The following is a 27779-nucleotide window of genomic DNA, read 5'->3' as shown; positions in this document are numbered from 1 at the left end:
GTTTCCTTGGCACTAGAGCGTAGATGTCCATTGAGCATTTTCTTCTCCTTGTCCTTAGAGGGAGGTTCTAAAGAGCATCCAAAGGAAATGAATGACTACGCGACATAGGCGCTTCATTTCCTTATAATGCAACATCTTCGGGTTTGTGTTGTGTTTCAGACTCAAGGTTGCCGTCGCAATGGGTTGCAAAGCAAACATCTCTTTGTAGTAGTGCGAAAATCTAGAAACATTGAAATAGAATGTGGGAAAGCATGTCGAGTGGAACAACCCTAGCTGGCCAGAAAGTCAATTTGATTAACTAATGCGAACGCTCCTTCCGTTTTCACACAGGCCACGAGAGAGAGGAGGGAGGGAGGTAAAGAGAGAACGAGCGAGCTACACGAAAGCTCCACTGTCAGAAATTCGGGCAGGATGTAACGCGAATGGGTTTTCCGTACAAGACACAAGAAGAAAGGGTTAGGCTTGCTGCGTAGCATCTGTATGATACAGGGTCATGCCCAGTCATAGGCGGATTTTGTAACATCGGCCTGTTTGGCAAAGTGAAAATCAGCAAATAGTGTAACATAATTGGTGAGCTGCCTCGGATAGACCTTGGTAGTCTCTTTTTATTAATGGGACATGATATCCGGATTGCTTCATGCTAGCAGATTTGCTATAAAGGAAAGTAAACTTAAGTGCATAGGTGTGGAGACCACCAGGACTATCTGTAAGAGGTTATCCGACACAAAAGTGAAGAATGGCAACGACTTTGACGGCAGAAGAAGAACAGGTAGGTTTGTGTTAGCATGCCAAAATTAGCATCGTTCTTTTACCGAAGTCTAGTAAAGTCTTATCGTTGAGGTTAACCCACATTTCCTTCCGAAATACCTCACTGTGTATAGTTAGCAAGCCACGTAGACTGTTTATACTGTCCTTTTGGTTTTGGCACAGCTGTTCGTGTGAATGTCCTCATGTTTAGTACAAAAGAATGTTGGGCAGTGCTTGGCCAACTTGGGCACGAAAGTATTTCTCTGGCTGTGTCTGTTGATAGGGCTGGAATTGCAGTTAGAGTTACATTAATGTACGGGTGGCATGCGATTGCATCTCAAAATGCCATGGGATACAGGCTTGCTGCTCGCTGGGGTGGACCGTGGCAATGCTAGCAAGCTAATTCAGTTGGATAACTAGACTAGCTTGGGGAACCAGCTAACAACAGTTCAGTGCTGACAGATGGAGATATTGAAGTGCATAACTAATTCAAATGTGACATTGTGTGTAAGCGTAGCACTAACGTTACATCCGTAGTTTACTGGCGTTGTGATTAAGTGTTGTGTGTTATACGTGTGCCAGGTGAACATTGACATCCTTACCCCGAGTTCCTGTACTTAGGCTGCTGATGGCCCTTTGCTTGCCAAAAGGAACTGGTGACTGCTGTTCTGCAATAAATGTTAAGCCAGCCAGTTCTAGGCCTAGCTGTTGATTTTGAATTGTTTTTCACGCCAGGTCACATTGGTTCATCACCACTCATCACTTCCTGAATCTCCCTGAACAATCACAGCTTTGAATGAAGTATTACTCATATCCAGAGAGCAAATGGTCGGAGAAATGGTTGATGAACAATCTTAAAAGTTAGAATAACATTGCATGTGCAATTGCACGTGGTAAAACGGATCACACAGAAAAGCAACATGTGGCCCAGAGAGGCTCCTTAATAGCACAGTCAGGGCGGGTCATAATGAGTTGGTGGTTTTGCTGCTTCATAACCAAACCAGATAACCCCAGAGTTATTGGAACATCTCCCAACAGAAGGGTCTCATGCCGCTCTTTAGGAAAACAAATGCACAGGACAAAAGAGGTCCGTCTGACTAACCCTGTTTCTTTGAGTTTACCCCAGAGCAGATTAACGTAGGTCCAGAGAGCTGACGTCTAGTAGGCCCATGTCCATAATTGGTCTCATTTGCCTTAGCTGTGTGGTTGTGGCAAGGCTTGCTGGCTTTTCCTGATATAAAATCAGATTGTACAAGACTGAACTGCAAAGAACCCGTAAATCCCAAAGGCAATTTAAAGTGTTGTTTCCACATGCTATTATTGACCAGTGGGCCCCTACAGCATAAAACATCTTTTACCTAATAGGCGAGTACATTTAGGGTTTAACCCCAAAAAAATTGATACAAAAGGTTTTTTTATGGATTCTATTACTGTTGGACCTGCTAAATGACATACTAAAAATCTAGTAAAATCTGACTTTGGGAAATGAGTTTTTTCAACATGGCTGCCATAGGCTTATTATAAGGGTCAAGAGACACTCCAGGTGAATAGGCCAACAAATTTAGCTTGCCGATATCACCATGAAACTTAATCCGGTGATTACTCACATATTTGTGAGAAAAAAATGTATTGCAAGTTTTCTGAAATGTTATGTTTTAGTATGGTAATTGGACTATATCTAATTAAATATGCATTACATTTCAAAATGCAAAACCTCAAAATCTGAAAAAGCCAAGCTCAAAATTACTCTTTTATTTTGTTTCTAGTAAGCCAGAAGATATCTTCAGAAGAGATTATGGACATATCTTTTTGTTTTGTAGTAAATCTAAAAATCTTTGTGCAGACACACCAGCTAGCATTTTTTTTCAAAAGATGATTATTTAACATCTCTCTTAGATAAATAATTGAGTTTTATGTGTCTCAAGTTCTTCCAGACATTCTTTCAGTCTGGTGGTATCATTCTTAGCATGTATCAAGGGCAAGGTCAGCTGTCCTCAAATCATAGCCTCTCCACAGATGTGTCCTAAGGGCTGGTGCTGGGACTCCTATTTGCCATTTACACCACATCACTGGGCCATGTTATCTGTTCTCACAGCTTCTCATACTACTGTTACACCGATGAAGCACAGTTACTTTGTGCCAGATGACTCCACGGTCACACACATTTCCGCTTGCCTCTCTGAACTATCCACAAGTATGAAGGAATGCAACCTTCAGTTGAGCCTCGCCCAAATGCACTGGTGGTGATCCCAGCCAAAGATTTAGGTTGCCATGAAATCGAGCTCAATATGGATTCTGCTACTGTTGCCTCAAATAAGGCCACAAGAAATCTAGGTGTCATTGTTGATGACCATCTATCATTCTCTGACCACATAGCCTCAGTTTCCCAGTCATGTCCTCTTTTTCATGCCCTAATTGAATACAAGGCCCTGACCCTTGCCTATGAAGCTACAACAGGCCCTACTCTGGCTTACCCGAAAGCTATGCTAAAGCCCTATTTCCTTTCAGGACATTGTCTGTCTCCAGTACCAACCGTTTCACCTTGCCCTCTACTTACACATGTAGTGGCTCCTGTCTATTCAGTTCAGCTGCTGAAAGACCCAAAATACCTAGTGACACCATGATTCATCACTGATGTGCCCTGACAAACAGCACATGGATATTATCATAGCAGTAGTGTCTTTATCCACCCAAACAGCACTCCAAACAAACAGATCCTGAAAACATGTTAGTTCATGCCAATGTAATTATCATGTAGTAACCTTTATTTTAAAAAACTTTGATCTTGAAAATGACACCTTTCCTGAAGTCAGATTTTCCTAGATTTTTAGTATGTTATTAAGGACACTTAGAGGTAACAAAATCAGTTGAAAAACCTTTTGTATCAATTTTTTTGGGGTTAGGTCTTTTTTTTGCATAGATGTACTCGCCTATAAATGTAGCACAAACTGGTTGGACTTGGAACTCATTATGACAGTGTTCTATATGGGTGGTTGACGTTTAAGGGTGTAACGCCAAAAAAAATGTTTTTTCCAATTCCTGAAAAAAATGATGGAAAAAATTGGGGGAAAAAATAGAAAAAAATAAAGCACTTAGTGGTCCGTGGAATTTCGCCTTATTTTTGCCATTTTTGGGAAAATGTGTCCTGCATCAACACATTGCATAGGCATGTCACACCGCAGGAAAATGAAGTCACACCACAGGAAATTCACTGCATTATGGCCATTGTAATCCTTTTGTATACATGACTGACATCTGAGCTCATGCTAACTTGACAATGATATTGTGTTTAATCTTAATGTGTTTTCATTTATAAAATAACTTTTTTCCTTCTATAAGAGCAGTCACACCACAGGACACCATAAAATGAACCTAAGCATTGCATGGCAGAAACATGGCAATATGAAGACATATGAAGAGGTTAATATAGTCACCTTTAAACTTCCACAGCACTCTCCAATAACTGAGGTACTGACTGGTTAGGAGCCAGTCTTTAAGACCCTTGTAGTTGGCCTTGCAGCTGCCCATTCACAAACATTGACATACATGTCACCCCACAGGACGCAATTTGCGTTACGAAATGGAACTTGTTGTTAATATTACTGTCTTGGGTTTTTTTAACATTCACATATCTTAATATTAAGTTAATATTTATGCAATCATGCCAAATGCTTCATACATTATTCGAAATGTTGTTGGTTAATTTCTATATATATTATATTCCAGGTTTCATTAATGTTAGTCACACCGCAGGATATTTGACATATAAACCTTTACATAAATCTTAACAAAAATGTTTCCTCTCATCTATGACTAATATGAAACATAATGTACCACATCTTCTTTCATTGACATTTGTTTTTAAAGGAAAAATAACAGTTTTGTAGGTTTTTAACCAATGTTACGAAAGAACAAGGCGTCAAGTCTCCCACCCATATGCTTAGCCCATGGTCCAGGACATGAGGCAGGATGCTGGATACTACTTTCATAGGTAGCAGTACAGAAGATAAGGCACTGAATTATTAATGATTCCTGTCACATTTAATGATTGCATGGAATTTTGTGATGAGGTCCCATAAACCAGTGTTCTGACTCTTTCAGGGGAGTCATGGGTAAGTGGTTAGAGTGTCAGACTTGTAGCCCAAAGGTTGCTGGTTTGACTCCTGACCCGCCAGGTTGGTGGGGGGAGTAATTAACCAGTGCTCTCCCCCATCCTCCTCCATGACTGAGGTACCCTGAGCATGGTACCCTCCCGCCGCGTGAAGCATAAATACACGGGTAAAGCATAAATGCAATTTTGTTGTGTGCAGTGTGCTGTGCAGTGTTCACATGTGTGCTGTGGAGTGCTGTGTCACAATGACAATGGGAGTTGGAGTTTCCCGATCGGGCTACTCTAACTGACTTCCCAGTTAGCCTATGTCTTTGGTGTCACATTATCATAGTTGCATGAATTCTAACCTGGACAGTACAGTACACCCAGGTTCAATTTGGCTGTGGTGATTCTTCCTTTCGCCCTTGCTGTCACTCAGTCGTGAGATGATTAGCCATGAGGCTGTCAGAGGTGCGCCTACTGTGTGATGATCCATATGGTAGACAGCTGCGTTCGGTTGATCTCCTTGCAATCCCAGCGACAGGAGGAACTAGTGTAGCACCCCTGGATGGGAGAAGTATGGTGGTCATTGTTTTAGGGATTTGTGGGGAGCTTTCTGACATTGAAATCGCTGTGTAAGTTACAGAATGCATCAAACATTATCGTCTTCCGTCACAGCACTTCTCTCCAAAGGGTAGCAAGCAGACATTATTTGGCAGTGCTCTAAGACGCAGAGTATCAACACACCCAATGATTTATTTGGCAGGGAAGTTGTTTGTCCCTTTTCCTTCTTCAATCCGTTCACCTGTTCAACTAATCATGTTGTTGACGTAATTTGAAGCCACTTTTGCGCGTTAAGCTGTGTAAGCTTACAACAACCTCTTACCAGATGAGAGATGTAGTATGTGGTGTGTGAACTGCGCCTGACTGTGTTTGTTAATGTCTCTCTTAGCCAGAAAATAAATGAGTGAAATACATTGTGAAAGTCACCAACCAACTCAACAGAAAAAAACATATTTTTGTGTCTGAACTCTACCAACCGCTTTCATATTTTACTAACTTTGGTGCCATTCCTGGTGTTATATCATTAATGTCATCAGTTTTGTTTTCTTGCTGAAAGCATGTTCCAGGCAGGTCGAGGCCCATCAGTTTTGACGGGAAATCATGCTGTGCCTTTCCAGTACTCTGCTGCATCACAGGCAGTTTTACTGGTACTGTACAGTGCCACCCTGACTCAGTGTCTCCCCTGCTGTCGATAACGATGAAGATGACTCACAGTCCCTAGCACTAGCGCACTCTTGCTTTCATGTAGCAGAGCCGTATGTGACACTAGAGCTGCATGATGGGGGGGTGAGGGGCGTACGATTTAAAAAAAAATTATATGCAATAAGCTTACAGGCAAACACAAACACCAAAAGGAAAATAAGTGTTTGTCGATTAAATGGCATTCATCACCGTGTGATGAGAAGATACTGTGCCATGTCTGCTGTGGCCTGCAATCAGCAGCAGAGTGTGGTGAGGATGGAGCCAGTGCGGAAAAGATCATCAGTATGGATGATGAGCTGCCTCCATCCTCAAAGACACTCTTACAGGCCTACCCACCCCCCAAGTCTGGCCTTTTCACTCTGCTGCCCTCAGGCTGGAGGTACGTGTGTGAGACATTCAGGAGTGTGAAAATCCATAGACTTAGACCAGGGGTGGGGAACCTTTTCCATTCGAGAGGCCACTTCAAATTCACCCGAGGACTGTAAAAGTCCTCCAAGGGCTGTACTGTGAACACAAACCAGGATTCCCCCCTGCACTTTAGTCCTTTATTGAAAACAGCCACCTTTAAAACAGACACCACCTTCTCTAGGTCCCCTGAATATAACTTAATTATATTGCAAATGTAATTTCTAAGATTCCTTTACAAAATATGTCAATTTTAATGTTATGTAGCCTCACATGAAATATGTCGGGGGCCGGATAAAATGTCCTCAAGGGCCGTAAATGGCCCTTGAGACATAGGTTCCCCACCCCTGCCATAGACTTTGACAGTCTCTCTACCCCACAGCCATCACACTCCTGAAAACAGCCCAGAGAAGGTGGATCACTACCTCAAAGGACTCAGTCCAAGGACTGTCATATGATTGCACCTTTGGACAAAGAGACCTGGGGTCCGTATCTCGAAAGCGTCTTTGCTAACGACGGTAGCAACGTCCTTCGTAAGAGCGACTCAACTCTCTCTCGACAGCGACGCTCACCACTAAATCCAAGGGAATGGTGAGACGGTCTTAAGACGGTCTTAAGACGGTTAGCAACAACAAGAATCGAGAAACGGACCCCTGAGCACATTTTTTTTATTTTATTTTTTTTAGGGGCTTTTATGCCTTTATTTTGACAGGACAGTCAAAGATGGCGACAGGAAGCGAATGGGACAGAGAGACAGGGGAGGATCGGGAATGACCCCAGCCGGACTCGAACCGGGGTCCCTGTGTGCATGCAAGCCTAAATGTGGGGGGCTTAGCGCACTGTGCCACAGCGCCTCCCGACCTGTGCACATTTACAGCTTGCATGTCTCGTAGCTCATCTGCATTGCACATTACTGGGACTCGTTTTTGGCTACAGCACTAAATGCAGACCAACTTCCACATGCAAACTGATCTGTGGAATTATGGACATTGTTCTTTACTAATTAGTGAAATATTATATATTAATTATTATTTAAAATATATATATAATAATATATCTCCTGCCGTGTTCCAGTGTGGCGTATTACACATGCTATAATACAGTGCCCTCCACAATTATTGGCACCCCTGGTTGAGAGGTGTTAAAAGCCTTAAAATAAATTCAGTGTTTATTGCAGAAGAATACTGTCACACTGAAAATTGTAGGAAAATGTAGCCTTCAACTCAAATGAATTGTAAGAAAATAAAAAAATCCCTGACTAAAAAATAATTATTTTTCATTAAATCACCTGTTCCACAATTATTGGCACCCTTAACAATTCCCAGGAAATAAATATAATTGAAGCATTTCTGTCATTTCTACAGTAGTTTACAAAGTTTACCAGAGTATGTAGGAACATTTAATTAGTAATTCATCACTTCCTGTTTCCCTGGGGTATAAACATGACGTGACACCGAGGCCATTTCTCTTATCCACTCTTAAACATGGGAAAGACAAAGGAACACAGCATACAAGTGAGGCAGATGTGCGTCGACCTTCACAGGTTAGGCAGAGGCTACAAGAAGATTGCCACTCAACTGCAGCTGCCCATATCCACTGTGAGAGGAATAATTAAGAAGTTCAAAACAACTGGAACAGTGGTAAACAAGCCTGGACGAGGACCCATGTTTATTTTGCCACCACGCACATTGAGGAGGATGGTAAGAGAAATCAAAAGATCTCCAAAGCTCACTGTTACAGAATTACAACAAATGGTAGCATCCTGGGGTCACAAAGTCTCCAAATCAACCATCAGGCGCTGTCTACACGCCAACAAGCTGTTTGGGAGGCATGCACGGAGACAACCTTTCCTCACTCACAATCATAAACGCAAGCGTCTGGAGTTCGCCAAGCGGTATTGGGGCTTCAACTGGGACCGTGTGCTTTGGTCAGATGAGACCAAGATTGAGCTTTTTGGCAACAAACACTCTAAGTGGGTCTGGCGTACCACGAAAGATGCGCATGCTGAAAAGCACCTCATACCCACTGTGAAGTATGGGGGTGGGTCAGTGATGCTGTGGGGCTGTTTCGCTTCCAAAGGCCCTGGGAACCTTGTTAGGGTGCATGGCATCATGAATGCTTTGAAATACCAGGACATTTAAAATCAAAATCTGTTGCCCTCTGCCCGAAAGCTGAAGCTGGGTCGTCACTGGGTCTTTCAGCAAGACAATGACCCTAAACATATGGCCAAATCTACACAGAAATGGTTCACCAGACACAAAATCAAGCTCCTCCCATGGCCATCTCAGTCCCCTGACCTCAACCCCATTGAGAACCTGTGGGGTGAGCTGAAGAGGAGAGTACAGAAGAGAGGACCCAGGTCTCTGCATGATTTAGAGAGATTCTGCAAAGAGGAATGGCTGAAGATCCCTCTTTCTGTCTTTTCCCATCTTGTGAAACATTATAGGAGAAGATTAGGTGCTGTTTTGTTGGCAAAAGGGGGTTGTACAAAATATTAACACCAGGGGTGCTAATAATTGTGACACACATTATTTGATGTCAAATAATTATTTCTTTATGTGGGATTTTTTCCCCACTGAATAAATGCACTTGTATTGAAGGTTGGATTTTTCTCTTTTTTTCCATTAAGGTCCCATATTATTTAGAAAAAAAATAAAATAATTGGAAGCTAAAAAACACATCTTAACCAGGGGTGCCAATAATTATGGAGGGCACTGTATGCTGTGTTCAAGTGAGCAGCAAAGGAATAATTTATTTATTCATTCTGTAGGGAAACCTATCTTCTCTACATGACGGTGAAAGTGAACTTCAGCTTTGACATGCAGACAAAACTGACAGTCTGGTTAATCAATCAATCAATCAATCAAAAATATTTATATAACACATTGTCATACATAAATGTCACTCGATGTGCTTAAGAATAGAGAAAAGAGAATAAATATATATTGTGTTATAGATAGTGTAATTAACCATCACCAAAGGCAGATGAGAATACAGCTGTTTTTAACTTCCTTTTGGGTCATTTCACATGAAATCAGACACTTTGGGACCCGACAGACACAGATTTTAGACAAGAAACCGGCCATTTTAAAATATGAGGTTTTTTATATTCAATGTTTAATTTTTCAATGCATCATAATTCATATCCTGAAGGTTGTTGTATTCCATGCTGTGTGTAATTTGTAGAGCCAGAAAAGAGCTTTCAAACAACACCGTAGACATCTTTTTGTGACTTACACTGACTGATATAATCATGGCTGAATGTACAGTGTCCTACCCTCATATGTGAACCTTTGCTAGTCTGTTTCTCCCTTAATATTGGTGTCAGATTCACACAAATACAGTTCTGGGGTGCTACCTTGCTACTAAACAGGCACAGCAAGTATGATTGAAATCTGTGTCGGTCGGGTCCCAAAGTGTCTGATTTCATGTGAAATGGCCCTTTTAAAACAAGATGGGACACTGATTTGGACAGGAAGTTGGTTCCAGCATTTTGCAGCATAATGACTAAATGCCATTTCACCCTGTTTAAACATGACCCTACACACAACCAGTAGAGGAGATTCTGAAGAGCTAAGACAAGGGTCTGGGTCATTCAGTGACTTATAAACTATCAGAAGAGTTTTAAACTCAATTCTAAATCTCACTGGAAGCCAGTGCAATGACCCAAGTACTGGAGTGATGTGGTCTCTTGTCTTTGTTTTAGTCAGAATTCTTGCTGCAGCATTTTGCATTAGTTGCACCTGCCTGAGTGACCTTTGGGGGAGACCTATGAGTAGGGTATTGCAATTGTCAACTCTACATGGTTAATTCAATATCCCAGGGTTTCCCAAACTGGGGTGCGTGCACCCCTGGGGGTGCGCGGCCTGTCACCAGGGGGTGCGCGAGCTGAATAGAGCAATGGTGGATATGTGTGTTTTTTTATCCATTATTAATGAATGTCAGGTAGTTTTAATTGTTTGATGAATTGAAAGTGTAATTTATAACTCATAGACTTGTCATGCAATAAGTTCCATTGTAATAATGGCAGAAAAAAACGTCTGATTGGAAATCAGGATTACCTAAAATGTGCGGTGGTACAACATTCGCTTAGGGGGTGAGCGGACCACATTGAAATGTGAAAGGGGGTGCGCGGGGGGAAAAGTTTGGGAACCGCTGCTATATCCGATTCCACACTTCCGTCAAGGTTTTAAGACCACTGCTAATCTAGAAATGCTCTTACGGGCAAGATTGATGGCTTGCAGGCACCATGCCCGGTTTCAAGGTTGGCAGTGTTTGTCTGTGAGAAAGAAAATGTAGGTCTACACCACACTTGACAAACATTCAAGAAGGGAAACATAGGTCTACACTTGACAATATTCTATAGGAAAAACTGGTCAGTGCTGGTTGGGATGCTGTTGCTTTCGAGTCATCTAAAGAGGTATAGAGCAGCACAGCTTTAACTGTCAACCAAAGACACAATAGGCTACCATCATGCTAACAACATTACAATTCCGTAAAACTGTTAGTTTGGTTTGTCAAATCTTATTTTTAAAAAGTAGGACTTTGTATTTATATCGGAAGCCAGCCCTGTGTTGCAGAACATGCCATATATGCAGACCATTTATCAAGCACACTTTGTAAAATATCCTGTTCACAACTTGCCCAATAAGCGCACTATTGTAAAACCACACTGTTGTTTGTGCTCTGTTCTCTTCCTAGGCTACAAAGCAGTTTCTTGAAGAGATCAACAAATGGACCACAAAGCATGGCGTCACACCGTTGTCATGGGAGGTGGCAATCAAGTTTCTCATGGCCCGAAAATTCGATGTGTTCAGAGCAGTGGAGCTGTTTCACAGCTACCGGGTATGGGATTTGGTTGGTTGTTCGTTTGTGTTGTTGTTAAGATCAGCATTTTTTTCGGTCACCAGGTTTCTATGCACAGCCTGCGCTGCCTTTTTCCTTCAGCTTATTCAATTAAATATAGTTTATACGACCTTCAGCCCCCGTCATGTATGTTTTTCCCCACCATGCATGCATACAGTATTGTCACATTATTATGCCATATGGTACAAAAAATATCTGTTTGTCATTCTAGAATATAGAAGACACTTAAGTTTTAGATTTTGGGGGTTTGCGGTTTAATATGGTCACATTGAACATATTAATTATGCATTAGTATTAAGCTACACATGTTTTTGTTTGGTTGGCTTTTTGGGTTTTTTTTCATCCTGACTTAACTCTGGACTTTGTTTAAACAGGAAACACGTCTGAAGGAGGGCATCGTGAGACTCCAGCCCCAGGAGGAGCCTCTTCGCTCAGAGCTGCTCAGCGGAAAATTCACAGTTTTGGTGAGTTGTCTGTGATTTCCAATAGATCAGATGGTTGCAGTTTATGTTTTCTTTCCCTTTTGGTGTTAATTGTCCAATCTGTAATTCAAAGTGACAGACATGGAGAAGAGCTATTCATGTAGACAAAAATGTACATTTCCAAGTAATAATGAATACAGACAAATTGGTGTTGGTGGTAAATATTTATGACAAAGATAACATTTGTGGATGGGCAGCAGAAATTCTGGATATAAACTACTACAAAAGTACATAATCTAGCAATGGTCTCCAATTATTTTTCTGCAAGGGACAAATTATGTTGCGCAAATGAGACTGTGGGCCAAACAAATCTTCCACACGTATGGCCACTGATAGCACATAGTATATATACTACTTGTATATGTTCTCATTTGCTCCAACCTTATGACGGGCCAAATGTTTGCATGCCCGGGCCAGATCTGGACCACGGGCAGCCATTTGGAGACCACTGCTCTACTGTATCACTGTATCTACAGTACATGCCGTGGGGTTGCAACATGCAATATTATGAGCTTACATGCCTAATCCTAAACTAACCCGATGGTACCAAGTGCATTATGTTACATATTGTTGCAGATGTTGCTACATTGTACAAGGATGTAGAAACACAGGAAACGGCAGCTGTTAAGTAAAGAAAACTAAGCTGGGGACCCTTTTGGGCAAGCAGCAAAACGCAGAATACCACAAACGACTTCAATCATCCACACAGGGATCATTGATGATGGCGTGGCCAAAAGAAAAAAAGGACACACATTATTGGGCGTGTTAAGCTTTAATTACACCATACATTCGGTGCTGTATTGTTTCAATAAACTTCTGCAATGTATTTCCTTCCAGTCTCGCATTATAGTTTTCCCCAAGATAGACAGTGACGATGTTAGAGTCTGAAGCCTGAGTAAAGCCCTCTCCAGGATATTCCAACATCTTTTAGCATGACCATGGGATGTGTCTTTTGACATGGTTATGTATAAGGGGCTGGCCTTTAGATCAGAGGGTTGCCGGTTCAAATCCCACCCTTACCAACACTTTCATCCATGGCTGAAGCCCAAGAGTAAGGCACCTAACCCCACATTGCTCCAGGGACTGTAACTAATACCTTGTACCTAAATATCTGTAAGCCGCTTTGGATAAAAACGTCAGCTACGCAATGTAAATGTAATGTAATGAATGAGAAGCAAGTTGAAAAAGGTAGGTCTGCACACTGCCGATGAGCTCCAAAAATAAACTTTATTATTTAAAATGCATGAGATGAATGAGAAGCAAGTCATTGCACCTGAGTGTCCAGGGAGCATAATGTTTACACATGGCCACCACCACAAAGCCCAGACTTGTGAATCTTAAAGGGACACTGTGCAGGAAATGGTCAAAAAAGGTACTGCAACTATGCTGCTTATTGAAATTGGGCTGCCTATTGCCAAATTTGATCTTTACATGAAAGTTTACCAAGTATTAAACAAATATTTTCTAGTATGGTCCAAGTACAGTCATTTTTGCAGCTAAAAATGGCTATTTATGGAAATTCAAAATGGCGGACCAAGGAGAAGATCCCCCTTTTCATGTATGAAAAGTGCAATTTTTCCAGTCATTATGAAAACTTAGAATTTGATGCTGGTGGTAAGTATTCATGAAAAAGGTAAGATTAGTGAATGGGCAGCATGAATTCTGGAAATAAACAACTACAAATCTCACACGGTGTCCCTTTAAGGCTGTGGTGGAGAAGGTGCATTCCAAAGTGTTTGCACAGCGTTCAAACTCTACCATCTTCAATGCAAGCTCTTGGTGAATACTTATCAATGCAATGCTAGATGGAAGTAAATACAGCCACTGCAGAGGTTTATTGAAACAATGCAGCACCAGATATGTGCCGTAATAAAAGTTAAAGGTGATCCAATAATATAGTATTGGTGCAAGTGACCTTTTTTTGCCAGGCTGTATAATATAAGATGAGAAGATAATGCAGTGTACTTATATTCATACATTGTCTGATATCACTTTTGTGTTGTTTAAAACAAGTTACCTCCACCGACACATCTTACACGTTGGTTCATCGGCCTCATGTTAGTTAGTTAGTTTTTCGCAGCCCTCTAGTACCGCCTGTTTCATGTAGTGAGCGTGACCTGATTTCTTCATGTTGTTTCGCATATGCAATTTAAATTTGTGGGTAAATAAATATGCACGTCGTTGGCGTCAACTTATGTTTTGTCTCACCAACCAACAGAGTGCGCGGGACCCCTCTGGCGCCTCCATTGCGCTCTTCACGGCGAAGTTGCATCACCCCAGCAAGAGCGGCAACCATGTGGTGCTGCAGGCCCTGTTCTACTTGCTGGATCGGGCGGTGGAGAGGTGAGCTCCGCAGTCTGTGTGTGCATTCCAATATGCAACCTTGTGTCCTCCACTTGTGCTTGTGGGCTCACATTTTGCTGATTCCCCGCCTCCATGTAGAAAATAATTTAAGTTTCCCCGCTGTCAGCCTAGCTACAACAATTTTTGGGGGACAACTCTTCATTCACCATCCAGTTTGCAAATGAGAAAATGACTTTACAATTGAGCTTCTGCGAGATATTGAAAAATTAATGCTGTTGTCAGTGATGTCATCATGATGTATTACATCCTGGTACGAGGCCACAAGCATAAGTGGAGGACGCAAGGTCACATATTGGAACGCACCCTGTCTCTCTGTGACTCATCATGTTGTGTTTGTGTTGTATGGTGTGGATGTAGCTGTAGCTGCTGGACACCTTAATGTCCGTCCTTTGGGATTAATAAAGTTATCTACACTCACTCAGCTATTCTCTTTGATGTCAGTTTAAAAAAAAGAGTGGCGGTGGAGAACTTTAGATGATTACGTGCTACAGTAGACGCCATCTTGGAGTTTGTGTTGTGTGGGAGGACTGAAGGATCCCCATGGGAAACAGGCGTGGGACAGCAGGCTACCAATCACTGGTGGATTTGATAACCTCAGGCACATAATTATTTCTGGCTATCTTGCCTTTTCCTTGTAAAGGGGTATGCCACTATTTATGTCGCTAAGCTAGTGAAAGTCAATGGATCCGTGTAGCATTGTAGCATGCTACACGGATCCATTGACTTTCTCTAGCTTAGCGACATGCTCCCCCTTTTAACTTGTCTTAAAACAAGATGAAAAATAAGACATTTTACCACCTTTATAAACCCTGGCCAACGGTTTTAACTGTATTAAGCCCCAAAATGGTGGCATACCCCTTTAAATCAGTGACGGGGGAAATCTGGCCAGTACATTTTAAGTGTGGTACACGCACATTAATGATTCCCATTTTGTTGCTTTGATCACATGATCACATGCGGGCCGGCACATACAATGAAATTGTACCTGCAGTGGGTAGCCAAAAGAAAGACTTACTTTTGTGATGGTGCCAGTGTACCGCTGCCTTCTCATGATCTCTCTGTCTAGCATCTGATTGTGTAGAAAGAAGTCTCTTGAGTTTCCATCTAATTGTGTTTGTCTGTCTGTTGTGTTACAGCTTTGAGACGCAGAGGAACGGTTTGGTGTTCATCTACGACATGGCTGGCTCAAACTACACAAATTTTGAGTTGGACCTGAGCAAAAAGATACTCAACATGCTGAAGGTCAGTGACTGTATTGAATTTAGGCATCATAACAGCGTTTTGGGGTTTTTTTGCAACATGAGAAACCAGAACAGAAACTACTGTAGGAAATCACCACCAGTAAGATATTCACCAATCAGCTGTCGTATTTAGGGTGCGTTTCCTGCCAGGCTGAAGAAAGTTTTCATCGTTGGGGCCCCGGTCTGGTTCCGCGTTCCCTACAACCTTCTGAGTCTGCTGTTGAAGGAAAAACTCAGAGAGAGGGTAAGTGCATTTCATTCAGGCTGCTCTTGTGTGTAGTGATTGCAGTGAATGCCTCAGCATCTGAGTGCAGTAGAATTTATAACAATTTTAACTTTTTGCTGATGAACCCTTATTGAAAAGAACAATGAGCTACGACAGGAAGTCTGTCTGTCTGGCTGGCTGTCTGGCTGGCTGTCTGTCTGTCTGGCTGTCTGTCTGTCTGTCTGTCTGTCTCTCTGTCTCTCTGTCTCTCTGTCTCTCTGTCTCTCTGTCTGTGTGTGTCTGTCTGTCTCTCTGTCTGTGTGTCTCTGTCTCTGTGTGTGTCTCTGTCTCTGTGTGTGTCTCTCTGTCTGTCTGTGTCTGTCTGTGTCTGTGTCTGTGTGTCTGTATTTGGGAGGGGGTGTTTAGTAAATGACTGAACTGCGATAGGACTCCAATGCTTGGGCCCCAGAAGTATGCACCAAATATGGTAGATAAGAGGAAGATACTTCAGGATAGGACATTTCCGGGATCCATGTGATGTAAGGTGAACGCCCCTTTAGGAGACGTTTGGAGACCTTAGGTTGAGAATAAATGGAGTTCCCTTGGCGCTGTAGATGGCAGTAGCGCACAGCTTGTGCAAGCCACTACCAAACATCACATAAAACAGAAGGAGGGGACAACGCCCCCTTAGGAAACCAAAGTTGAGCATACTCTTTTGCATTGGGTGGGCGGAGTTCAGAGTATCTTTCTCTACTTAAGAAAATCTTTGTTTGCACTGAATGAACATTTATTATTGACACACGTTTTCCAGGTGCAGATGGTGAAGATGTCGGACCTCTCCCAGCACCTCCCCCGCGACTGCCTGCCCGAGCACCTTGGCGGTGTGCTGCCTCTGGACGCCTCCGGCCTCAACAAGGAGCTGCTGGCCACGCAGAACGGCCGGGCGGACCCCATGGACGAGCTGGTCAACGTCCAGGTCCCGTCGCTGCTGGACAGCGGCTCGTCGTTGTCCTCCTCCGTCCACACGGCGGGCACCGACGCCCTGCGGCTCCACGAGCTGGCGGCCCACGTGGAGACCCTGCAGCGGGCCGGCATCTATGCCGAGTACGAGGAGATCCGCAAGGAGCCACCCGCCGGCACATTCCACTGCGCACTGTGAGTATACATCTACAATCAGGGGTGCGTTTATCCATAGTGCTAACCCTTTAGCAACTTCATAGGATGCCTTTGGGAAATTGTGTTGCAACCACATACAACTAAGTTAGCAACAAGAGACCGCAAGGAGCCACCCGCCGGCACATTCCACTGCGCACTGTGAGTATACTGCTCCAATTAGGGGTGCGTTTCTCTAGCCAGGCCACGTCCTCCCGGTGACGCAACATCTTCGGCGCTGCTTCTAAGTCAGGCCAAGAGCAATGTAAATATCGATTCTGATCTCCCGAAAAAACGGGAACTCCACCCACTTAGCCGGACACCAGTCAACCAGTAGCAAACCTAAGGAGGCGGGTCAACCATGCTATTTGGGAAAGTTCATTGTTATGGTCTTGTTCAGACCAAGTCTCATAGAGATTTGAAAGTCGATGATAACCAGGCTAGTGTTTCTCCAGAGTGTGGTTGCTAACCAGTTAGCAACTTTGTAGGTTGCCTATCGGAAATTGCGTTGCGACCACATACAACCGAGGTAGCAACGAGAGACTCTGAGAGACTCACCCCAGGGCTCTAAATTTAACACCCACCAACACCAACCAGCCAAATGCTGGTGAAAATTTGGTTTGGCTGGTAGAAAATAAAACTGATACTGATAGTGAGTGTATGTTTAGCTAGTAAGATTTAACATCTACAAACCAAATTAACTAGTGAATGATGAAAAAATATATAGCCCTGCCACTTGTACTAGTATTACTATTTACCACTGTACTCTGTGAGTAGACTAGTCTAACTATTATTACTACTTCCTCTGGGATCGAACACACACTGGCGGTAGGTGTGTTGCACAGAGGGATCACTGCAAATCACAAAAGGGCCATTAAGGAAGTGCAGCACAATCCATTCACTCAACTGTTCGACTGGAAGTGCTGTATCCAACGCAATGCAACACATGACCACAATTCAGTGTGACAGCATGTGACTTCACTAAGTGACTTTAAAGTGACCTTACAGTGAATGGGAAGTCAGCAAAACACAACTGCTGGACGCATGTGTGTGATGTGTTCCCAGCGTGAACTTATTACTATCAAAGTAGCATCAGTATGTAGTGCGGCACACAGCTTTGCTAATTTGCTCTGTAAGTGTGTCACTAATAGCTCTTAGCACTGTGTTCCTGTAATGCAACTCACAGCCCTTACTGCTGTGATCTGTGTAGCACTGTATGCTTTAATCATTTACCAGTGAGAAAAGCCTGGACTTCTTAAAAGATCCAAGATGTTTTGGATATCCTCCATCCACAAAACCCCCGTGGATTCACTGTCTAATTGCTACAAGTCGAGCTTAGTTTGATGTTTTCTTTTTCTTTTTGTTTCTCATCAGAGCGGCATTCAATCAGGACAAGAATCGCTATGCGGATGTTCTTTGCCTGGACCAAACACGGGTTTGCCTTAAAACCAAGCGAAATGAGGTGTGTATTTTGCAGAAGTTCGACGCATCTTTGAAAACATGCACTGCACAATGTTTTCATTATTTCCGTTTATAAATTCTTCTTCAAGAAGTCTATCAAGTCATTAATCAAACAGTTTATTTGATTAGGGGTGTTAAATTATAAAACTGAAAATTGAGAAAAGGACGCACCATGCATAGGTTTCTTTATTATTACATAGACGCGTTTCGGCGTGGCAGAACGCCGAAACGTGTCTGTGTAATAATAAAGAAACCTATGCATGGTGCGACCTTTTCTCATTTTTCAGTTTTACAACATTTTGGTCAGCACTCTTAAAATAAGAAAAACTTGTTGGGTGAAGCCTTCTCCAACCTTTATGAACTTGGGTGCTAAACATAGATTGTAAATACTAACATTACACATTCTATGGTGCTAAATTATACTACTCTGTGTATTCATCTTCTCTCTCACCTGTTCCCGTCTCCCCTGCAGAGATCTGACTACATAAATGCCAGCTTCATGGATGGCTACAAGCAAAAGAATGCCTACATTGGCACTCAAGGTTTGATATTACTTACCTTCAGTTACCAAAAGATATACAGTGAGTCCAATATGTATTTGATCCCTTGCTGATTTTGCCCGTTTGCCCACTAATAAAGACATGATCAGTCTATAAATTTATGATAATATGTATTCAAACATGGAGAGACAGAATGTCAAAAAGAAATTCCAGAAAATAACTTAAAATAATATATTTTAATTTATTTGTATTTAATTTAGGCTAATAAGTATTTGACCCCTCTAGCTAAAGAAGATAAAGTGCTTTGTGGCAAAGCCCTAGTTGTCTAGCACTGAGGTCAGATGCTTCTTTTAGTTGATGACAATGTTTGTGCATATAGTAGAAAATATTTTTGCCCATTTTTCTTTGCAGATTATCTCCAAAACATTAATAGTTTGTGGCTGTAGCTTGGCAAATGGGAGGTTCAGTTCTCTCCATAGAATTACTATAGGGTTAATATTTGGAGACTGTCTAGGCCACTTCACGACTTTAATATGCTTCTTATTGAGCCACTCCTTCGTTGCTTTGACTGTATGTTGTGTATTATTGTCATGTTGGGAGATCCAAAAATGGCCCACCCTTCAGTGTAGTGGTGGAGGGAAGGACGTTTGCACTCAGGATTGCACATTACATGTCTCCCTCCATCCATTCGTTGACGATGTGAAGTTGTCCTGTGCCTTGGCCAGACAAACACCCTCAAAACATAATGATACCACTTTCATGCATGATGGTGAGGAGGGTGTTCTTGGGATCATAGACAGCAGTACTCTTTCTCAAAACACATTGAATTGTGTTAATGCCAAACAGCTTGATTTTGGTTTCATCTGACTACAGCACCTCCTTATCATATCCTAAACCAGCCTGATGTCCGTTGGCAAACCTCAGGTGGGACTGCACAGGTTCCTTCTGAAGTAGAGGTACCATGTGTGCACTACAGGATTTTAAACCTCTGTGGCATTAAGGTCTACCAGTAGTTTTCTCAGTGATTTTGGTCCCAGTAGCTTTGATATCATTGCCTAGTTCATCCCATACAGGTCTAGGGTGCTTTCTTTCTGTTCTCATGGTTATCAAATCCCTACAAAAGGTCAAATCTTGTATAGAACCCCAGACAGGCTGATGGATAGTCATTTCGTATTCCTCACATTTTGGAAGAAATGCATCAACAGCTGGGTCATTAATACTCAGTCTCTTTCTTGTGGCTTTGCAGCCCATTTAATCTTTGTTCAGGTCTAAAATCTTGTCCCTGATATCATTTGACCGCTCTTTGGTCTTTCCCATGATGGTGAGGTTGGAGTGTGACTGATTCATTCATACTATGGACTGATTCTGCTGATTAAATGTCTTTTATGCATGTTAGTATGTACAGGTGTCTTACATTCAGATGACAAGTTGATCGGAAGTGCCCATCTGGTCTGTGGGCCCGGAACTGTAATCAGTTGGCAGGGGATCAAATACTTATTTTGCTCGATGAAATGGAAATAAATTAATATATTCTCTTAAGTTAATTTCTGGATTTTCTTTTTGATATTCTGTCTCTCCATATTATAATACATATTATCATAACATTTATTGACTGATCATGTCTTTGTTAGTAGGCAAACCAACAAAATCAGCAAGGGATCAAATACTTATTGGACTCACTGTATCTGTGCTGAAAATAGTCTTGACTGTTGTTGTCTTGGATTCAAGATTAGTAAGAAATTCGTGATGTAGCATTCTGCACAACATTTTACCTAAAACATCACAACACAATATAACCACTTTTGTAACATGGCTGCAATGGCGCCATAACGAGTTTTAAAATGATGGTGCATTTTTTTTCTTAATTCTTTATTCCTTAACAATGTTACTGCTGCTGCTGCCCAAAAGTGGGGATGCAAATGCACCACTTCATCCCCCTTTCTAGAACCTACTGCATGTTTTACTGTACCTAAAATGCCTCTGTTTTAACACCCTGAATGATGTTCTGCAGAACATTTGTTTATTACAATACAACATTTAATTTCAGGTCCTCTGGATAGGACCTATGGGGATTTTTGGAGGATGGTATGGGAACAAAATGTTCTTGTAATCGTCATGACTACAAGGTAAGCAGGGGAACTACAAAAGCAAAAACGAATTTAACTCAAATTTGACCTGATTTTGATGTGGTGCTGTGGTCTGTGTCGTAGTATTTCAACATAGTAATTGGGATTTAAATCTTATAGTCCTGCATTAAGATATTGGCATAAAAATTTAGATTTTTTTTCCCATTCCCGTATGGTTTTCACTAGGTGGTGCTACACAGCAAGTGAGAATTTGTGAACTGCAATTTTGACAAAGCATTGCACCCAAAATCCTTTCCTCCCTAGTGTGTCAGTTTCATGGCATAGCAAGATACAGCCCAACAATTTCACATAAGCTCCCAGTTTTCCAGACACCAGTGCTGCCCTACAAAGGTAAAATGCAGTAACTACGCCAACATTGAAACTGAGAAAAAGCCCTTCAAAGTATTGGTATTAGGGTTGAGTATTATAGTTAATGAAAATTTGACATACCAATATATCTAAAATGGGACACATTTGGACCTTGCAGCTTTGTCACAAGATTCAGGAGGGGTTATGAAGAATGTAAATCTGTCTTTCCATTCTTTTGATCCTGATATTCTTTGGCTTGTGAAAAAACTGCACCGCTCTGAATTTCATGTCCAAAACATGGCTAACATTGTAATACTTATTGGTATGACATGATGTTACTACTATACTATACTGCTATAGTCTACTGTTGTTGGTCCTGTCTTGCACTTTAATGCATGTCTCGTTACTGTCACCCCTGTGAGTGTCTTTGCATGGGATAGAGAGATGAGCCGTTTCAATTTCTTTGTGTGAGTTGTGCATATGAAGAAAGTGACAATAAAGCTGACTTCAGACTTGTAGCATTTTTCAGTAGTACTATGTTGAACACTGTATGTATAAAGTGTTTTGGCCCTGCCGTGGCCTAACGTAGGGCACTGGGTTAGAATACTATGCCGGCGTCCCTGGTTCGATTCCGGCCCGGGTCATTTGCCAATACTTCCCCATCTCTCTCTCTCCCCACTCAGTTCCTGTCATAATCTCCACTTTCTTATCAATTAAGGCACAAAAGCCCCTAACGTATATATTAAAAGTGTTTTGCATGTACCTGCTTTCTCCAGGACTGATGAAGGGGGCAGGAGGAAGTGTGGGCAGTACTGGCCCCTGGAGGAGGGAGGCCAGGAGGTGTACGGCCACATAGCGGTCATCAACCAGAGAGTGGAGAAGCATTCCCACTACAACAAGACCACACTGGAGCTCCACAACACTGAGGTGAGGGGGGCGCAGTGCAGACTCTTTACATCAGGGGTGGGGAACCTTTTTCATTCGAGGGGCCACTTCAAATTCATCCAAGGGCTGTGAAAGTCCTCTGAGGGTCGTACTATGAACACAAACTAGGATTTCCCCCTGCACTTTAGGCCTATATTGAAGGCAGACACATTTGAAACAGACCCCACCTTCTCTAGGTCCCCTGAACATTACACTGTACAATTGTTTTGCAAATGTAATTTCTAAGATTCATTTACAAAATATGTAATTTTATGTGAACCTGCATAACATTAAAATTATATTGGGGGCTGCATAAAATGGCCTTTAATGGCCTTATGCCTTTAATGGACAGGATGGAGTGAGATGGTCACAGGAAGTTAGTGAGAGAGATAGAGATGGGGGAGGATTGAGAAATTACTGTACGTGGCCTTTTTGAGCCACAGCCAAGGCCGTTTGATGACATTTTTATGAGTAGCTCACTTGAACGCAAAGTACGCAGACATGTGTGCACGGTGCATTGTTGACGTTACAGCTAGGGGCGTTCTTCTGAACGTTCATGTTGAGGTCGCAGTACAGTTAACCAATGGTGGAAAATATTCATCAGAGCCTTGTTGGCCATCTGTCCCCTAGATGATGCCTCCATGAATAGAATTGTGTGTAGTAATTTGATTGTTCTGCAGCAATTGCGTGCTCTCATTCGCACAAGATTGTATGCAGGGCTCTAAGTGAGCACTCGTCAACCAGCCAAGTTCTGGTGAAAGTTAAGTTTGGCTGATAGAAAAGAAAACTCACCAGCCACTTAGTGATTGCAGTTAGCAACGTGGGTAGTTTTCAATGGGAAATTGCATCGCAAACGACAAAGTAGCTAATGTAGTTAGCAACTATGGTTTCGAGAAATGCACCCCTGGTCTTTACTGCTCTCTGCTTTTACTGACAATGAAATCGAACGTAATCTCATCTGAACTCATCTAGTCTAATCTAATCTACTGGTCACATGTGAACTCACCTCTGTTTCCGGCTATTAATGTGGCTGGCTCCAGTTATTTTTAGAGGTTGGCAAATCTTTACGGGCCCACAAGCTGTACACCAACTCCCATACTGTAAAATATGTCCCAGTTTCCCGTGAAAATTATAATGCGTGAATTTGCTGAAACGGGAAGGCTCGGCAGTTTTGTGAGAGATGATGTGTACTTGTATGTATCAGACATTAACAACAGTATCCGCACAATCCTTCAATAAGAAAGAAGAAGAAGAAAAAAACGGTTATGTTGTGTAAAGTTATGTTGTGTAAAAAAATGTGTATGTACATGATCATGGGTGATCGAGTGAGTGAGAGGCCCTCGAGTTAATTATGATGTTTTGCATGTAAACTTGAATATACATAATGTACTCAGTACAGCCATTTCTTCAAATCCCTATGGCCAGCTGATGGACACATTGACCGACTGTCTTGTATATAGAACGGTGAGCAGAGCAGAAGCTGCAGGTGCATTTCCAGTGTCTGAGCTGGCCTGACTTCTGCACGTCTGTCTGCCTGTGTGTGTGTGTGTGTGTGTGTGTGTGTGTGTGTGTGTGTGTGTGTCTGTGTGTGTCTGTCTGTCTGTCTGTCTGTCTGTCTGTCTGTCTGTCTGTCTGTCTGTCTGTCTGTCTGTCTGTCTGTCTGTCTGTCTGTCTGTCTGTCTGTCTGTCTGTCTGTCTGTCTGTGTTGCATGCGTGCTTGGTGTGTGTCGCGTGCACTTTAAAGTTTACAATTATTGCTTGTGTTGTGTCAACTTGTGTGCAGTGTAAAGAGTTAAAGCCCTCAGTGTGTGTGTGTGTTTTGCGAAATGTAAAGAGTTAAAGCCCTCATCATGTGTGTGTGTTGTGTGCAGTGTAAAGAGTTAAAGCCATCTGTGTGTGTATGTATGTGTGTGTGTGTGTGTTGGATGCAGTGTAAAGGGTGTGTAAACCGTGTGTGCTGTGAGCAGAGGCAGGTGGTGCACTTCCAGTACGTGTAGTGTGTGTGTGTGTGTGTGTGTTGTGAGCAGAACTGTGAGCAGAGGCAGGTGCCAGTGGCGTAAAGAGTTAAATCACTGATCATGTGTGTGTCTGTGTGTGTGTCTGTGTGCAGAACTGTGAGCAGAGGCAGGTGGTGTAAAGAGTTAAATCCCTGATTGTGTGTGTGTGTTGTGTGTGTGTGTTGTGTGTTGTGTGCAGAACTGTGAGCAGAGGCAGGTGGTGCACTTCCAGTACGTGAGCTGGCCGGACTACGGGGTTCCGAGCTCGGCCGTCACGCTCATCGACTTCCTGGCGGCGGTCAAGAGGCACCAGAAGAACGCTGTGGTCACCATGGGAACGCGTTGGAGTGGTCACTACCTCGGCCCTCCGCTCGTGGTGCACTGCAGTGCCGGCATCGGCAGGACAGGTCAGTCTGGATTGTTCATCTTTTCTTTCCTTTTTTCCAAGTGTTTTTGGGGCCTTTTGTCCTTTTTTTGACAGTATGTGAGTAGACAGGAAACGATTGGGGCAGAGAGATGGGGCAGGGCGGGGAAATGACCCCGGCCGGACTCAAACCGGGGTCTCTGTGGGCATGCAAGCCCAAATGTGGGGGGTTAGCGCGCTGCGCCACATTGTTCATCTTTTAATTTCAAGACTGATTATTTATATGAAAATTATTATTATTGACATTTTGCAATCTGATGCGTTTGGTTAGGGAAGCTACAAGTACTACCATTACAGGCAAATCTATTCAATCATTTCAGGACTATTTCTGAGTCCAACATTTTGTCCCGGCCAGGCGTTTACAGTCGTAATGTAATAATCAGAGTGCCTGGTGTGAATCAAAGGCACTTTCTCTGTACTTTTTTGACTAATTAAATGATAAGCAAGGTTACTACTACATTTACAGACATACTGTATGATTAAATCCAGTGCAGTTTTGGGACTATTTCTGAGTGCCGGATTGTTCTGCGAATATAGTCAGGACGCATTTACACTCTGAATTTCACAAGTGAATCAAATCATGCGTTTTGTTTTGCTTTTATACAGTATAATGCTGCACTAACCGCATGTAACACTCTCTAATGAACTACGCAGCTGTTTAAATCTGTCCATGGCCCATAAGGAAAAATTACCAAAAAAAAGTCTGAGAACCGAGCGCTTATGCTTCATTAGGTGGTGTGATGATTACTGAGGGGGACCGGTATGAGCATCTATAGGCCTCTCTCTAAATGTACACAACAACAACAGAGTTTGTTTACCATGGGCCAATTTAAATTTCTTTTTATGCAGGCATGTAGTCCATAGTAAATGTCTGTTAATTGTTGTACACAGTCAGTCGTCTGTTCACACCAAGGGGAACTGGAACGATACCAATTTTCGCTGTGAAATTGGACTTGAGTTGAACTTGGGATGTCTGAGTCAATTAGCTCACTACGACTGCTGCCAGCCCCCAGTGGTGGTACTCCGGTACTGCAAGTTCAGAGCGTTTTTGTTTTGGCATCACTCGTTGGCCTAGAATTCAACCCTGGCACTCTAGTAGCAAGCACACCAGTGCCTTTCTTGGTCTATGCTTGTCAAGTTTTGCTTTTGTGAGGATTTGAACTTGCATGTGCACGTCTGGCTATTTTGCTCTTGTTTTGTGACGGGTGGATTGTGAAGGACCCCATTGTGAGTAATCTACAGTTATAAATGATATACAGCTGGTGTGCTGCAGAGCTGGCAAGTCTATTTTTTTTATGCGATGTTATCATTTACCTTATCATTTGACTTTCGCTCACCCAGCATCAATGACATCACAGCATCCACAAGGACTGGACGAATATGGATGGATTGGATGGATTTGGATGACTGTTTAAAAAGCATCTTCATATGTCCCAAACACTGGCTTAGTGAAAAAATTAGATCAGGAGCCTCATGTACTAAGAAGTGCGTGGATTTCCTACTAGAAAAGTTCGAATGTGAAAATCCTGAACGTTACTAATGGACAAAAAAAATTGGATGTACAAATAAGTGCGTAACCAGGTTTTGCCGTGAAATTTTGCGCACATGCGAGTCCAACTCTCTGCCTTGCCTCAACAATAATATGGTTTGAAATGGAGTTTCTTTTGTTAAATCATGCGCCTCAACATTCAAATTCATGTTTGACTCGCTGCATTTTCTTGCAATATTTCCCAAAATCCCTTTAACTTGGCATGGATTAACTCCCCCACTCTATCTCTCTCTGTCTGTTTCTCTCTCTCTCTCTCTCTCTCCCTCCCTCAGGTACTTTCTGTGCGTTGGACATCTGCTTGTCTCAGCTGCAGGACGTGGGGACGCTGAACGTGAATCAGACGGTGAGGCGCATGCGGACACAGAGGGCCTTTAGCATTCAGACGCCGGAACAGTACTACTTCTGTTACGTGGCCATCATCGAGCACGTTCAGAGACAAGGACTGCTCATAGACAACCAGTGATGAGGTCACCAGTGGAAGAGAAGAGGGGCCCCTCTCTCTCTCTCTCTCTCTCTCTCTCTCTCTCTCTCTCTCTCTCTCTCTCTATCGTCACACACATTCCGCTCGCTGGACTAATAATGGAGGGTGGCTTCAGGAAGCCCCCCTACACCCCCCCCCCCTTCTCACAGTCACCCCAACATTCCGAATGGACTAATGAGGTTCTGCGGGAGGTCTTTCTGGGTCGCGCTAATTATTTTACTCGAGCCAAGAGAGCGTTTCTTAAGAAGACGGCTGGCTGTACTGAGTACCAAAATGCTTTTGGTTCTGCGGAGAACTCCCCGGAAAGGACTCAGGAGAAAGTGGAGTGAAAAGAAATGAGAGAATTACTGATTTCTCTTAAACTGCTAGAGAATAAAAATGTCTACCGTACCTGTAGAGTCTGACATGTTGAGTTAGGTGTACGATGGTATGATTTTTTTCCCCCTGTTTTTCTTTTGTTTTGGTACCCAGTTGTCACCTTAAGTCTGTATACAGGTCACTGTGTCGTATTACTGTTGCGCGTAATGTATGGACAGACACGGTTGTCAAGCAGTCTCCAGTCGTTAAGGCTAGTTTTAGAATAACACACCGCCATGGCCTTTGTGCGTATTGGTGAAGAACCTATCAAAAAAGTGCCATGTATTTATCTTTTCTGTGTGTCTACCTGTATTTTAGTTATGTATACCACATGAACCTTGACCATATAGGCACACAAATAATATAATGTAAATGATTAAGATTATTATCATAAAAATATTAATCATGATTATAATGGACAGTTGGACTGCCCAGGAAGATCGTTCCTTGAGTTGAGACAACAGTCATTGTCTTGCCTCTGATTGCAGCATATTACATTTTTTTTGTATCCTCGACAATGAAATAGTTCAAAGTAATAATACCAACTACAATCAACCATGTAACCTCTCATTTCGCTGAGTAGAGACTCCCTGTCAAAGAGCTATTGCTCTGTGTACTGTTATGTACCGTACAAGTTATGTCTAAATTGTACCAGACTCACATGTTTGTATAAAAGTAAATATGCATGTTTAAGGATATTTTTTTGCTTTGCTTTAAATGAGATTTAGAAAGCTGATATTTAATCAAATGCAAATTATAAAGAAAATGGATTATAAAGTGGATTTAAAGGTAAGGATCTGTGTGTGGTTGTTCTTTATGTGCTGCTTACAGCT

At 42.4% G+C, this 27779-nt stretch overlaps 1 protein-coding gene across 1 annotated transcript; it reads left to right on the top strand.

Annotated features, from left to right (window-relative positions):
- The first annotated feature begins 112 nt into the window (after window positions 1–112).
- Window positions 113–27739, top strand: ptpn9a (protein tyrosine phosphatase non-receptor type 9a). Its single transcript, XM_063197109.1, has 13 exons — window positions 113–769; window positions 11210–11353; window positions 11749–11838; window positions 14075–14199; window positions 15357–15462; window positions 15595–15705; window positions 16478–16821; window positions 18193–18280; window positions 18752–18821; window positions 20827–20905; window positions 21991–22141; window positions 24335–24542; window positions 26381–27739. Exons 1-13 carry the CDS (start codon window positions 737–739, stop codon window positions 26569–26571), a joined length of 1740 nt encoding a protein of 579 aa, XP_063053179.1. The 5' UTR covers window positions 113–736; the 3' UTR covers window positions 26572–27739.
- Window positions 27740–27779: the final 40 nt, after the last annotated feature.

This window comes from Engraulis encrasicolus, chromosome 4 (assembly GCF_034702125.1).
Source record: "Engraulis encrasicolus isolate BLACKSEA-1 chromosome 4, IST_EnEncr_1.0, whole genome shotgun sequence".
Taxonomy (NCBI): Eukaryota; Metazoa; Chordata; class Actinopteri; order Clupeiformes; family Engraulidae; genus Engraulis; species Engraulis encrasicolus.
The sequence above is the reverse complement of the archived record's forward strand: the minus strand, read 5'-3'. Positions and strand labels throughout refer to the sequence as shown.

What these genes read in the sequence shown, in the direction of transcription:
- ptpn9a (XM_063197109.1), top strand. Translation starts at nt 737, where the DNA reads ATGGCAACGACTTTGACGGCAGAAGAAGAACAG. An exon ending in TGACGGCAGAAGAAGAACAG is followed by an intron (nt 770 to 11,209) that starts GTAGGTTTGTGT and finishes TTCTCTTCCTAG; the next exon opens with GCTACAAAGCAGTTTCTTGA. An exon ending in TGCCTACATTGGCACTCAAG is followed by an intron (nt 18,822 to 20,826) that starts GTTTGATATTAC and finishes ATTTAATTTCAG; the next exon opens with GTCCTCTGGATAGGACCTAT.